This window comes from Marmota flaviventris, chromosome 1, assembly GCF_047511675.1.
Source record: "Marmota flaviventris isolate mMarFla1 chromosome 1, mMarFla1.hap1, whole genome shotgun sequence".
In the NCBI taxonomy this organism is placed as follows: Eukaryota; Metazoa; Chordata; class Mammalia; order Rodentia; family Sciuridae; genus Marmota; species Marmota flaviventris.
In genome coordinates this window covers 118,380,885-118,393,872 of record NC_092498.1, presented here as the reverse complement: position 1 = coordinate 118,393,872, position 12,988 = coordinate 118,380,885, and the positions used below count along the sequence as shown (strand labels likewise).

General features: G+C 43.7%; 1 protein-coding gene across 2 annotated transcripts in view; it reads right to left on the bottom strand.

Moving 5' to 3' along the window:
* The window catches only part of Osbp2 (oxysterol binding protein 2), a 190,238-nt gene extending 180,937 nt beyond the window's left edge, over positions 1-9,301 (bottom strand). Inside the window, exons 1-2 of one of the 2 annotated variants that reach the window (XM_027953472.2) lie at positions 8,878-9,301; positions 8,625-8,844 (exon numbers count right to left, since the gene is read on the bottom strand). In XM_027953472.2, the coding sequence (XP_027809273.2) occupies positions 8,625-8,844; positions 8,878-9,301 (644 nt within the window). Of the gene's footprint in view, positions 1-8,624 lie in introns of both variants that reach the window. The other variant, XM_027953471.2, reaches the window with a different exon arrangement.
* Positions 9,302-12,988: the final 3,687 nt, after the last annotated feature.

Below are 12,988 nucleotides of genomic sequence, written 5' to 3'. Positions count from 1 at the left end.
ACTTTATAGTGTGAAAAAGATCAACATAACAACATGATTTATTTTTTCTTTCTTCTTCCTTTCTTTCTGGATTGAACTAAGGCTATCATGTGTCTAAGTACACAACTGTATCCCTGAGCTGAATCCCCCTCCCACAAAGTGTGTTTTCTATAAAAATACTTCTTCGAAATTTGAAAATCTGCTAAGATAAGGCACTATGTCCAACATCCCAGAGGACACTACACTGAGAAAACATAGCCCCTGCTCTGGTGAGGAGGAAGGAAATATTGATCTAATGGAGTGAGAAGAAACAAATACCTAGTTATCAGAAGTGTGTGACCAAATGACACAATACACAAAATGGTACCCAGAGGAAGAAAGGTTCCTCCAGATGACTGCTAGGGAAGCCAGATGGGTCTGTGCTGTGATGACCCTGGAATTAAGACTTCCTGGCTAGGATCTCAGCAGCAACGAGGAGGCATCCTCCTGGCTGAGGGATGGCCAGTGTGAAATCTTAAGGGTAAAATAAAAGACAGATGGCTTGTGGAGGGGGAATAAGGCAAGTCAGGTGGGGGAAGAATCAAGGCCAGGTGAAGGGGAGAGACAGGACAAAAAGAGGTGGGCACCTGGCTTGGAAAGGAAGTGAGTGCTATGCCTGGGGTTGGAGCTGCATCTAGTAAACCAGAGAAGCCACCCATTGTATTATAGCAGCATCCACTGCTGCTTCAAAGGACAACACAATCTGGCAACTTCCTGTGCAAGCTCAGCAATGCCATCTGCCCTCTTCTTGGTTTCAGGCAGTGGCCCAGCAATACAGATAAAATGGTATGAGTCAGGATTGTTAAACTGGTGTTAAAGGTACTGAGCCGTGGCTGAGCATGTGATGAGGTGCCAGAAGGAGGGGAGCATCACTGAGTGATCAGAACTCAGAGAACTCTTAAAAGTGGAAACAGACGCGAGAAAGCATCACACATAAAAGAAAAAAACATACAGCACCAGTGTGACTCCAAAACTCATTTATGGTTTATTCTGTTGGTATGATTATGAAAGGAGCCTCTCAAAGTCACATCTCTACGTGGTGACATCTGGTATGTGATTCAGCACACATCAAGCTGCCAATTTCAATTTCTTTCAGGGGTGTTTCTTACCATCTCCTCCTTCCCACATGTCAGTATCTGGGATAATTGTCCAGGAAACAGGACCAGTGTATATTCACTGTTGTAAACATTCCAGACTGCTCATAAGGCTCAAACCTGGATCAACAGACACCCACCTAAGGAAGGTACAAAGTTCAGTAACAGCTGAAGAATTAAAATTGGACATTCTACCAAAGGCACAAAAATACTGGAGAAGAGAGAGGTTCATGTGGTAAGTGGACTCCAGTCATATGCAAAAACTGAGCCTCCAAAGTGCCTTGGCCCTTAGATCAGAAATGAGTCTCCGAAGCCAACCACATGGCCAGAGGCTTCACACAGAGGACACTCTGCTTACAAAGCTGCAGACGAGGCTGTGTGTGGACACCCTGTAAGAGTGGGATGTGGCTTGGGCTGATGGGAAACAAGAAGTCACTCGGTAGATTGCCACTCAAAGTCAACTGTAAGTACTCACTCTCCTTGAACCAGGGTGCAGTGTTAGCCCTTATCCTGACTGACATCCTTGAACTCGCAAGAAGGAGGGAGATCAGATCTGTTCAGAAAAGAGTTCACATAGCAAGCCTGAGACTGCTCGTCTTTTGAAGGGCCTGCTTCCAAGACTAGCCCTTGGCAGGCTTCTGAACTTTGGATTTCAGGAGGGTCCCTGATGATCACTAACCAATAAGGGAGGCTCACTGTGCCTAAGCCAGTTACACATGCCGTTTGTGTTGAATACCTGCTTTCCTTCTAGGAATCTGGAATTTGGGTACATGCCAGGCAGAGGGTGTCCATGTTATCAGCCCCCAGCAAACATCTTTGGTTCTGGGTCCCTAACAAGTCTGCCTGGATGGCAGTGTTTCACCTGTGTTCTCACACTTGTTGCTGAAGGAGTAAGTCTGTCTGTGTACTCCAATGGAAGAATATCCCTGAAAGCTTACACTGTAGGTATGGGTTTTCCCTGGACTTTGTCCCATGCCTTTGCCTTTTCTTCATTGACTTATGTTTTGTTTGTATCCTTTATTATAATAAAGCATAGCTGTGGGTACAACTACATACTGAGTTATATGAGTTATCCTAGTCATTCTTCAAACCTGGGGTAACCCCAGTTCACCTCAGTAAGAACGTGAGATGGGTGGAAATCTGTGCATGAGCTGAGTAAGAAGACTTATGTTTGAGCCTGGTTCTGTTAGTGAACTTCTACTTCTTCCTCTATATAAGATAATGACAAGGCTGCCACTACTTCACTGAAACTGGAAATCACTCCCAATACTTAGAGTATCCAGAGATAGTACTATTATGCAATAATTAAGATTTTAGGGCGGAGGCTTCATCTTTAATTTGTGGCCTGCTTCTCACAGAGTCATGCACATGTAACACATTCCAGGCAAACAATCAGATGCATAAAACTAATTTAAAGAGCTATAAGATCATGAAACATTAAAAGCTTAATCTCTGCTCCCCATTCCTGTAATCACTGCCAACTTAAAAAGTGACAAATCATTGAAGATATACACAGACCACACATCCAAACACTTGTAACTCTGTGTAAATATAAATGGAAACCACAGGAATAAGCTATTGGTCATCAAGTAGCCTATTTGCAACTCACTCAAACCGATCAACATATCTGTATTTCCTGTCACTTTTTTGGCATTACTGGCTTAATCCTGCAATATCCAATTTATCTTCTCAATCTTATTGCAGTAAACAATTATGAAACTGAAGACAAATTAAGAAAAAAACTATTTTGGCATTAATACATTTGTCTTTCTAAAATTCCATAAACTCACAGGCAATTCCCATCCATTCACTCACCCATTCACAGACTAAGCAAGCTATAGAGAGTGTTTCAGTGGCAAAGCACCATGCTAGGCTGTATGTGGAATTAAAAGAAGATACTGAATTTGATCATAGTATCCTTTTGACACAAAGTTGTCTCTATAGGTGTCCACAGACACATCCTGTAAACTGTAAGAGAAGGAAGACCTGGTCCTTGGAGCAATCAAGGACCACTATAGATATTTCAAACAGGAGGAATTTAATGCAGGAATCTTCTTACACAGGAGATGAGACTGTTAAAAAGAGAATTCTAGAGAAAATGAGACAACCTCAGGACCTTTGGGTTGGGGAGCTAGTACCACAGCAGGGATGCATTTGCTGTCTAGGTTAAGTAAATGGGAGCTGGGACATCAACTGAGCAGAAGGCAAAGCAGTACCATGATGTGGCAGCAAGGATGCAAAGGAGGAATTAGGGGAGAGAGACAGGCAGGCTTGGAAAATCTATCTGATGTGAGATGAGAGAGAGAGAAGAAGCAGTAATCATGACTCAGAGGTTTTCAGCTATTCATAGAAAGAGGAAAGTTAGGAGGAGGAGCAATTTTGTGGGGAAAATTACAATTCATGTCACCAGAACTTGCTAAGAATGTTGGTATGCATGATGTTCCTTCACAATATACTGCTAGTTCATTTATCACCTATTTGCAACAACTCTGTGCTAAATGGTAAGCAAATATACTTCAAACCAATATTTATACATTATCAACCAGTGTGTTCCATTTCAGCTTCCTAATAGACTCCTAATATGAAACACTGATATTTTAAATTAAAGCTGAATTCAATATAAGACCACCTCCTGTGGGAAACTCATTGCCTTAACCTGTAGACTGGCATGCTCAACTTCACATTTTGAGGGATTCTTTTTTGCAATGGATGGTCTTTTCCATCTCCATCCTTCAAGTGTTATTGAAATCAACATAAAAAACATCACAACATTTCTTGGTGCCCAATCTCCACAAAAGTTGGCTTTTGAGAGTTGACCTCACTGGAGGAATGAGTATATAATTCTATCTAGAGGTAAAGATGTCTTGGTGCACCATCTTCTGTTTCCTGGCTCCCATCCCAATTTTGTTGTTAATATTAATAAAAGTTGAGTTTGGAACACCTTCCCCACACCAACTTTCTGAAACCCAGCTCACCAAATACACAGTGGCCTTCCTAAGCCAGAGGACTTCAAAATTTACTTTCTCTTGACCACAACCTTCTTTCTTAAAGATCTAAATTAATTTCTTTAATGTCTTCCTTGCTAATCAGCTTAGTCATTACTAAGCATAGATCAGTATGAACAATAAATAAATGCCTGTGTCTAAAGTCATCTCCTGGGAAATAAAAAAATTCATTTATAATGTTGCCAAATGAACAACTGTTATACAAGACAAAATTCTGCCTAACCTAATCAATTTTGTTGTTAATATTAATAAAAGTTGAGTTTGTAACACGTTCCCCATACCAACTTTCTGAAGCTAAAATTCTGTTTATAAATTCTTCTCTAATTTTATGAGACAAGAACTATGAATGAAATGTTTAAAATGGGAACTAACAACCAAAACAATTGAATGCAAAGCCATATTCTCCTTGTTAGTATCTAAATAGATATATAATTAAGAGTGCCAAGAAGGGAATAAAAACCTCAACTTCTGTCTTATTTACATTCTTAGCACATTGCTGGAAAGAAGTAGAAATCTGCTAACAACTACCCATACCTCCCAGAAATGCTTTTTATATGTGACAATATTTACAAGGAATATTTTTTATTCCTGCTAATGTGAATGTTACTAAGCCCATCTGTTAGCACTATGTGCTGTCTCACTTAGAGTGAACTTAAGCAATCAAATGAAATTCTCAAACAAAATCCAAAGCAAAAGTCCCCAAGGAAGCCACACCTAAATGAGAAATTCTTATTTGAACCCCTACTGTTTTTCTATTAAGGTAAAAATAATGGGTATTTAAAAGCAGGTCAAGACTGAAATGAGATACCACAGGGTAGTCATTAGATTGGCAAAAATCAATACTGAAAATATCAAGTGTTACACAGGATATAGATCCACAGAATCTCTTATTCATTACTGGTGGGAGTAAAAAAAATTGGTATAATACTTTTGGAAATAACTTGACATTATATAAGGTGAACATTCATGTTCTCTCCAACTCAATGAGCTGTGCACATAAATAAACAAGAAACTTGTTCCTACTCTCTCCTCCCCCCACAAACCAGTATTTGCCTCTACAACCCAAAAGAAACTCTTGCATGTGTACATGAATTTCTATAATTACTCCATAACAGAAGATGCTTGGCTGGAAGTGTAGCTCAATGTCAGAGAGCTTGCCTAACATGTGCAAAGCCCTGGGTTCAATTCCCAGCACCACAAAAAAGTTAAAATAAACCAGTCTCATGAAAATCATACACAAGCAAGAGTGTACACGCACATTTTTATGAAGTAGAAAATGGTTCAAATTAAAAATGTAGGCTTTTCAAAACTGAATGTAGATGGGCTAAAACTAAATAAAAAGGAAAGAAAGAAGAAGATGACCAAGATTTGGGATGGTGGTTATCCTGGAGCAGGGAGACCAAAAGATGGGATGAACTGATTGGTGAGGGGAAGGGGAATAAGTGCCCACATTTTCTCCAAACACCAGGTTTCCCTTAGCTAAAAATTTTAAAATATATACATGTATAGGAAATGGCTTCCCAAAAGAGAAGCTGGCAAGAGAAATGGCTCTTGTTCCCTCTCTGACAGCTGCAGCAGGGAATCCTGCCTATATCAGTCTGTAAGAAAAAGAGATAGTGAACAAAAACTTCTTTTACTCGGTCTTTGGCTTACAAGCACTTGAATCTTGCCTTTATACCAGCCACACACACCTGAAGAACCACTGAGAGCTGAGCATGTGGGCAGGGTTGAGAGAACACATGTTTGGTAAAGACAGAGCGCTCCATAAGGCACCCTGCTGCTGTCAGGATTATGAGTGACTGGCCTGGAGGACAACTGGTCCTTGATTTTGTCTGGCAGGATGGCCATGCTTGGATTCAGATCAGCAGGAGAACAGGAGAACAGCATCAAACATTTGAAGCGCTTGGAGACATGTGGAAGAGGAGATCACAGCACTCTTGAGTTCAGAGAAGTGGCTATTCTAGCTCCTACAGAAGGGTCTTTTCAGCAGATGGAGATTTACTCATCTACAGTAGCTTTCAGACACGCATCAGCTAGCTCAGTACCTTTGGGTAAGTCACAAAAGCTTCGTTGTTCAGCCTCAGTTTCCCATTTCTGGTTGGCCTCACATGGAACTAAATGAGAGCATGGGGCTGTGTAAATGTCAGGAATCATTCATCCCATCCAGATGAGTCAAGCAATAATTGTACCCACTCTGTAATCTAGAAATATCCAAAAATGAAACTATAGACCTGAGCTGTGCACATTCATAAACAAGAAACTTGTTCCTACTCTCCTCTCCCCCCCACAAACCAATATTTGTCTCTAAAACCTTATCAGCAAGCAGTAAGAATGTTTCTTAGACCCAGAGAATCTGCACACTTGAGATTTTCTTCAAATGCCAATTGTTTATATGTAGTTATTTTAAGAAAAGAAAGGGACCTCTTTGCTCTTCTAATGAAAACAAAGTTAAATTAAAAAAAAAAAAAACACAAACTGGAGACCAGGTTTTACTTTCATTAGATCAAGGCATTCCTGGCTTTATGAACCCTGTATTCATAAACATCACCTTGACCTTTGCTTCAGTAATACCTGGTGAATAAAGATAACACAGAATTGCTGAACTCAAGGATGAGTGGGCATTAGGACACATCTGGAACAGGCACCTGCAGATTTCCATGAGCAACTTCTCATTTTCAGGGGCAATTTGATCAAAACTGATATTGAAAACACTATAATATCTCTTGGTATCCAATCTCCACAAGAACTGGCTTTTGACAGTTGAGTTCACTCAAAAGGGCTAGGTCCAACCCAGGGTCAGAATCTCCCTCCACCAGATCCTGGGCTGGTGACCCAATGATAAGCTATGCCCTCCTCTCAAACCTCAGAACTTCTCATTTGTATAGCAGGACAACAATAGAGACTACTTCACAGAATGGTTGCAAGAATGAAATAAATGAATATAAATGTAAAGTGGAATGTGTGGTCCATAGCTAATATGCCCTATTTGTTTAGTCCCTTGCCTTCAAGAAAAAAAGTAATACTGTACTAAATCATTAAAGGTCCCTATCATTGGATGGCTTGGTGAAATGTTCACAGACCTGATAGAGAATGGAAATTGATATTAAAACACCATTTGGAAAAGGAGCTCTTTTTGCTAAGTCTCTTAATGCTAAAAATAATATAGTCTTGGTCATATTTATGGTGTAACTGAGTGGGCCAAGGGGCACCAATATACCACATGAGAATGCATTAGAAACAAATCTCCGCTTTCTCTTCTGGCAGGAATTATACACATGCAATGATGCTCCACATCGGATTGGAAACCAACACATAACTTCAGTGAAGCTAACAAATTCTCAGTAGCATCATGGACTCAAACCATTCTCTAAAAGCCACATTTCTAAAAGGCTAGGAAGGATGGCATAAATCCTACAATAGGTGACCTGAAGGAATACTATTGGCTGAATGAAGCAAATAAGGTAACCCAAGTTTCAGCAAACAGCAAAGCAGGAACCCTCTGTTTATAAGAATGAAATGGAGTTTCTCAAAGTATGGTCCTGACCAGCATCATAGGCCTCGTGGGAACTTGTTAGAAATGTCAACTCTCAGCCCATGTGCCCTAGGCCCACTGCATGAGAAACTCAGTGGAGAGGCCTAGCACTTTGTTTCAATAAATAAGCCTGTCAGGGAATTCTGATGCACACTAAAATTTGAGAACCACTGGTCTAGAATGATCTGAGATCTCAAAGTTTAAACCAATCATCCCTAGGAAACATATTTAAGGCACAGCCAGTAAGAAAGGGAAAGAAACCCTCAGGAATTCCCCCTTTTAAACCACTTTCAATGGAAAGACAGTTCTTACTGTGTCAACTTTGGACTGAAATTATCAATTCCACATGGTTTCTGGAATAAGAAAGGACAAAAGAGAATATTTCCTGGCTCTCCAAACCAAAATGGATTTCTGAAGGCACACACTGTGAACCATACATCTGTGGGTTTGTTATTCAAAGCTCAAGGGCTGGCAACCAGCACACACCAGTAACAGTGGGAAACAAATTGGCCAACTGCCTGAGGAGGAAAAAGAAGCATTTCCCATGAGAGTGTCCCAAGCACTAAGCAAGGTAACTGTCTTCCTCAATTCCTGTTATAATGATTTTAGCTCCTGAATCAGAAGAGGACAAGGACTTTGGGTGGATGATTCTAGCTAGCTATCCCAGGCCCCACAGCTACCAAGACCAGAGAAGGACTGAGGCCCTAGATCACCCCATGATCCCACCTTCCTACTTAGCCATAAACCTAGGTTTTCCAGACGTCATGTCCATAGGTCACATCACCTTTGCCAGAGGTTAGGGCCCCAGCCCTTGACAGTTAGCCAGAGTAGTATTAATTCTCCTGCTAAAGTACATGCTCCCAAGCCCTCCTAGGCTTGTGGCCATGGGCCCCAACCCTGGAGGTCCTCCCATCACCATCACTGCAGCATCACCACCCTCCAAACCTTGGAAGTCCCACCTTGACACTTTCATACCTGTAGTAGGACAGCAGGCCATTGCCGAGCACGAACCAGCGGCGCTGGTAGCCCTTCAGGTAGTTGGTCCACTTGAGGAGCCAGCCCTTGTAGCTGTCCAGAGGCAGTGGGGCCACTGGGGCACTAGGGGCCGTGCCAATCCCCGACACTGGAACTCCAAGAGGTGTCTTCGCCTGTCCTGGTCGCAGAAGAGGCAGAGGTCTTGGACACAACCCAGACTCTTTGAGCAAGGGCACGTTCCCAGATACTAAACCCTGCGCGGGGAGCTGCTCTGACATGCCCTTGAATAAGGGCCCAGCCCCTCCACCTGGACCGGGGTCTGCCCCCCGCGGCAACTCTAGCAGTTCGGATTTTGTCCCGACCGATAGACCTGACTCAGACTTCCTCTGCGAGCGAGGATCAGATCTCAGCATTGCTTCTGAAACTGGCTCCCACATCTGTCCTGACGTCCGGTCCCGTTCCGGTGCCGGCACTGGCTCTGGCTCTGGCTGGGGCTGGGGTTGGGGCTGGGGCTGGGGCTGAGGCTTGGTCTCCGGCCCGGAGCCGGACGTAGAAGCGCTCATGCCCGGCGCCGCCGTGTGGCAGGACAGGCAAGGGACAACCGTGAACAACGACGACAGCCCGCGGGAGCGGCCGCCACAGCCGCCGCCTCGGCTCGAAGCGGCCGCTTTCCCCATAGAGCCCACCCGAGCGCGGCCCAGCGGGGCGTGGGGGCGGGGCGGGCGGGGGGCCGGGGGCGGAGCCGTGCCGTCACGCGCGCGGCGCGAGGCGGGAGCGCGCGCGGGTCCCTCCGCCGCCCCCAGCGCGCTGTGCCAGGTGCCTGTGGTCCTGCCCGCGAGCAACCGACCCGACTTGGACCTCTGTCCCTGACTTGGTCTGGCCCTTGAATGGCGAGAGCTGGGAGGATGGACGACGCGGAAGGGACGGCGCGCTTCAAGCCAAGATCCTTGCCTGCCGCCCAACCAGTGCCAGGCGCTGGGGGAACAATGATGAATGCCGAGCCTGTCGGCTCCCGGTGCAGCTCTCTACGCCCGGCGTCCCACCCTCGACTGGGGCGTGTTCATTCAGCTCCCCGAAACCCCAGCAGAGGCAGCACTCAAAACCCAAAGGCTTACAGGGGCTCAGCCAAGAGGTGCTAAAAGCTAAAAATGACGTCCCACATCCCTGTGTCAGCCATTATCTGTGTGTGGGCCACCACGACCTCCTGCCTCCACCTTCTGGGTCAGCTGGCCTCTGGTTCGTGCCAAGGCAGGTGTGTGTGTGTGTGTGTGTGTGTGTGTGTGTGTGAGAGAGAGAGAGAGAGAGAGAGAGAGAGAGAGAGGGAAATTGATTTTGTCTAAACCAAGACTTGTAGAACAAGGAACACACCCCAAATTCAGATTCTTAAACTTGGATCCGCTGCATGGATATTCCTGTGGAGGCTGGCAATCATGAAGCTTCCACAGTAATTGTGGAGGTTTCCCTGTCTGCGCATTTTTGAGGAGGGACAGTCCATAGTTCATGGGATTATCAAAGAAGACTGACCTCAGAAAGGTTAAACATCATTGATTTTAAAGAATCTATCCCAACAGAAAAAGTTGATGGTTTTTACAAATGATTAGGAATATATGATGAAAAAATGTATTCACTTAGGATTTTGCCCAGACCCTTCCAGCTTAGATCTCCGTGCAGTCTCCCTTTGTCTCATCCCCAAAAGGCTTTCCCTTCCCTTACCCACTGGTCCTGATTTTTGATTCTGACAAGGTGACCTGATGCAGGGACCATCTCTTACATGAAGTGGTGATCAGAAAGGAGCAGATTGGAAGGCCCTAGAACCAGGAGGTGAGGCATGAGCTGAGCAGAAGTCTCTACAGTCTTTACTGTGAGCTCTGGAGTACAGAACCCAGGCCATCTTTGGTGATCCCATAAGTACAGTGGTGGTCGGCAAACTTCAGTGCCCCCACCCCTGGGGAAAAGTGATTGCTTCTGGGAGCAGTGGGGCATAGAACTGGGCAATCCTAATAGCTGAGGTTGAGGCAGGATGGCAAGTTCTAGGCCAGCCTGGGCAAATTAGTGAGAACCTGTCTTAAAATAAAAAGAGCTGGGTATGTAGCTCAATGGTGGAGCATCCCAGGGTTCAATCCCCAGTAATTCAAAACAATAGTAATAATAATAATTGTTTAAAGTTACCCCAGGGAAGCTGATTAGAAATTCAGTTTTCCATCCATCTCCCTGATATTCTGATTCAGTAGATTTGAGGTAGAATCCAGGAGTGTTCATTCTAATGAACTACCCAGGGCTGGGTATGCTCAGGGTCCCATCCCCATCAAAACACACACTACCCAGGGGATTCTGGTGTGGGTAGATCATGGCACATTTGTATGGCAGTGATATAGAGGACAAACACAGAAGGCTTTGGGAGTCAGATCCACCAAGGAAATCCAGGCTTGGCCACTCCTTAGCTATGGAAGCTTCAGCCATCCCATAAGCTTCTTCTTGCACATTTGGATAATGAAGATAATATCTACTAGAAAGCATTGTAAGAAAATCATGTATGTAAAGCACATTTGACATAGTAGATACTCAGTAAATAGTTTTTAGTTAGTTAATCAGAGAGTGCTCTGTGAAGTGATTGGTGAAATGAACTAATCAGAGGCCAGAGCAGGACATGAGATGAAGGTTGACAAGCTTGGGAGGCATCCACAGTGGGAAAGCTCAGCCCCTGCTGTGTATGTATCAGAAGTGTTTGCTGCTCTCAAGGAGGGAAGCTGACTAACAAATAATTAACAACATGCTTTAACTACTGTAATAAATAACCAGCTTCTCTAAGATGACAGGGCCTATGCCATTAGTTCTTCCACAGTGGATGAAGGAGTCACAAAAGGAACAAGATTTTCAGTGAATCAGAGGGACAAGGTGAGCATTCAAGGCAAAGAAACCAGCAGGCACAAAGTCCCAAATCAGGAGAGAACAGCTTGTCTGGGAAATGATAAATAGCTCAGCATATTTGAAAGAGTAGAACAGGACATGGGTAGGCACATCACTGTGAGGAATGCCTTTCATTTTACAGAAAGTGGATCTCCTGGGGATGAGAGATTTTTTTCATTTTTAAAGTGACAGATCCTTTCCCTTAGAGAAACGGTGACTCTGAGTTTGGGGCAGGGAAATATGCAAGATTAACCTACCTGGGACATCTCCTCATACCATTTGAACCTCTTGTATGTTTCATCTATTCAAAAAATAGTAATTGGACTGGAATAAAGAAGCTATTCAGGACCACTGAATTTAATACCTATTGAGTCAAAGGGACTCAGAAGCCAACTTAAAGGGCCTCCTACTACCCAAAGATGAGACAGTTTGAACATCAATAAGAATAATGATTGCAATGGATTAAAATATCAGCTATATAAAAATTTGTATGTTAAGCCCACAAGTTCCTAAAGTTACAAAAACAAAACAAAATAAAAATATATTTCACTAGTCAATTCTGGTGGTTTTTATAGTACCAATTCATAATTATGAAAATTGATAAAGGGAAAGAATTAAATCTATATCCCACCTTTCTTATACAAGTTGTATTCATGAGAACCAAAGAGTTTAAACTGGAAATCTTTATAGAAGGATTAGCTAATAAATTCAGAAGAGAAGACAGAATTCGAAATAAAAGAATTGGGTACAGTTGAGCATGCCTGTAATCCCAGCAATTCAGGAGGCTGAGGCAGGTGCGTTGCAAGCTTGAGGTCAGATTGGGCAATTTAGTCAGATCTTGTCTCAAAATAAAAAATTAAAAGGACCGGGGAATGTTTTTTGTTTCTCTCATAGAAGCACCTATCCCCAGATGACAACCTGTTTTTCCCCAACCAGACTTCAAATGGAACTGACTTCTAAACACGTCCCCCATGTCGTCGAGCCCCCTCACGTTCAACGCCCCCTCTCAGCTCTGAAGCAGCTAGACCAAGCCTTCGCCCCTTCTCCTTACAGCAATAAGGAGTTCCTAAAATTAGAGGGGGGAATGAAGCCAGAAATAGTTAGACAGAGTATATAGGTAAATGGAGTCAGGTTGGATCTAGAAGGCCAATTTTGAGTGAGTTTAGGAAGTTGAAGACTGGCCCTGAGGGTTACTGTTTACTCTACCAAGATGTAGAGCCTGCCCAAATAGACCCCCAACTGAGGGAACCATGATTGGTTCCCAAGTTTCCAGACAAAGCGGGGAATGAGAAACCAGCCTCTACCTCAGAGCAAAGCCTGTCCAAGGAAAGGAGTGTGACCCTTGTCCTTGGAAAGACCCACAGAGCCCTCCTAGGCACATACCCACCCTGCTAAGTTGTTTATCTATAAATAACAGGAGAGATCTGCAGAGCCAGATGTCCCTGACTCAGTCAGGC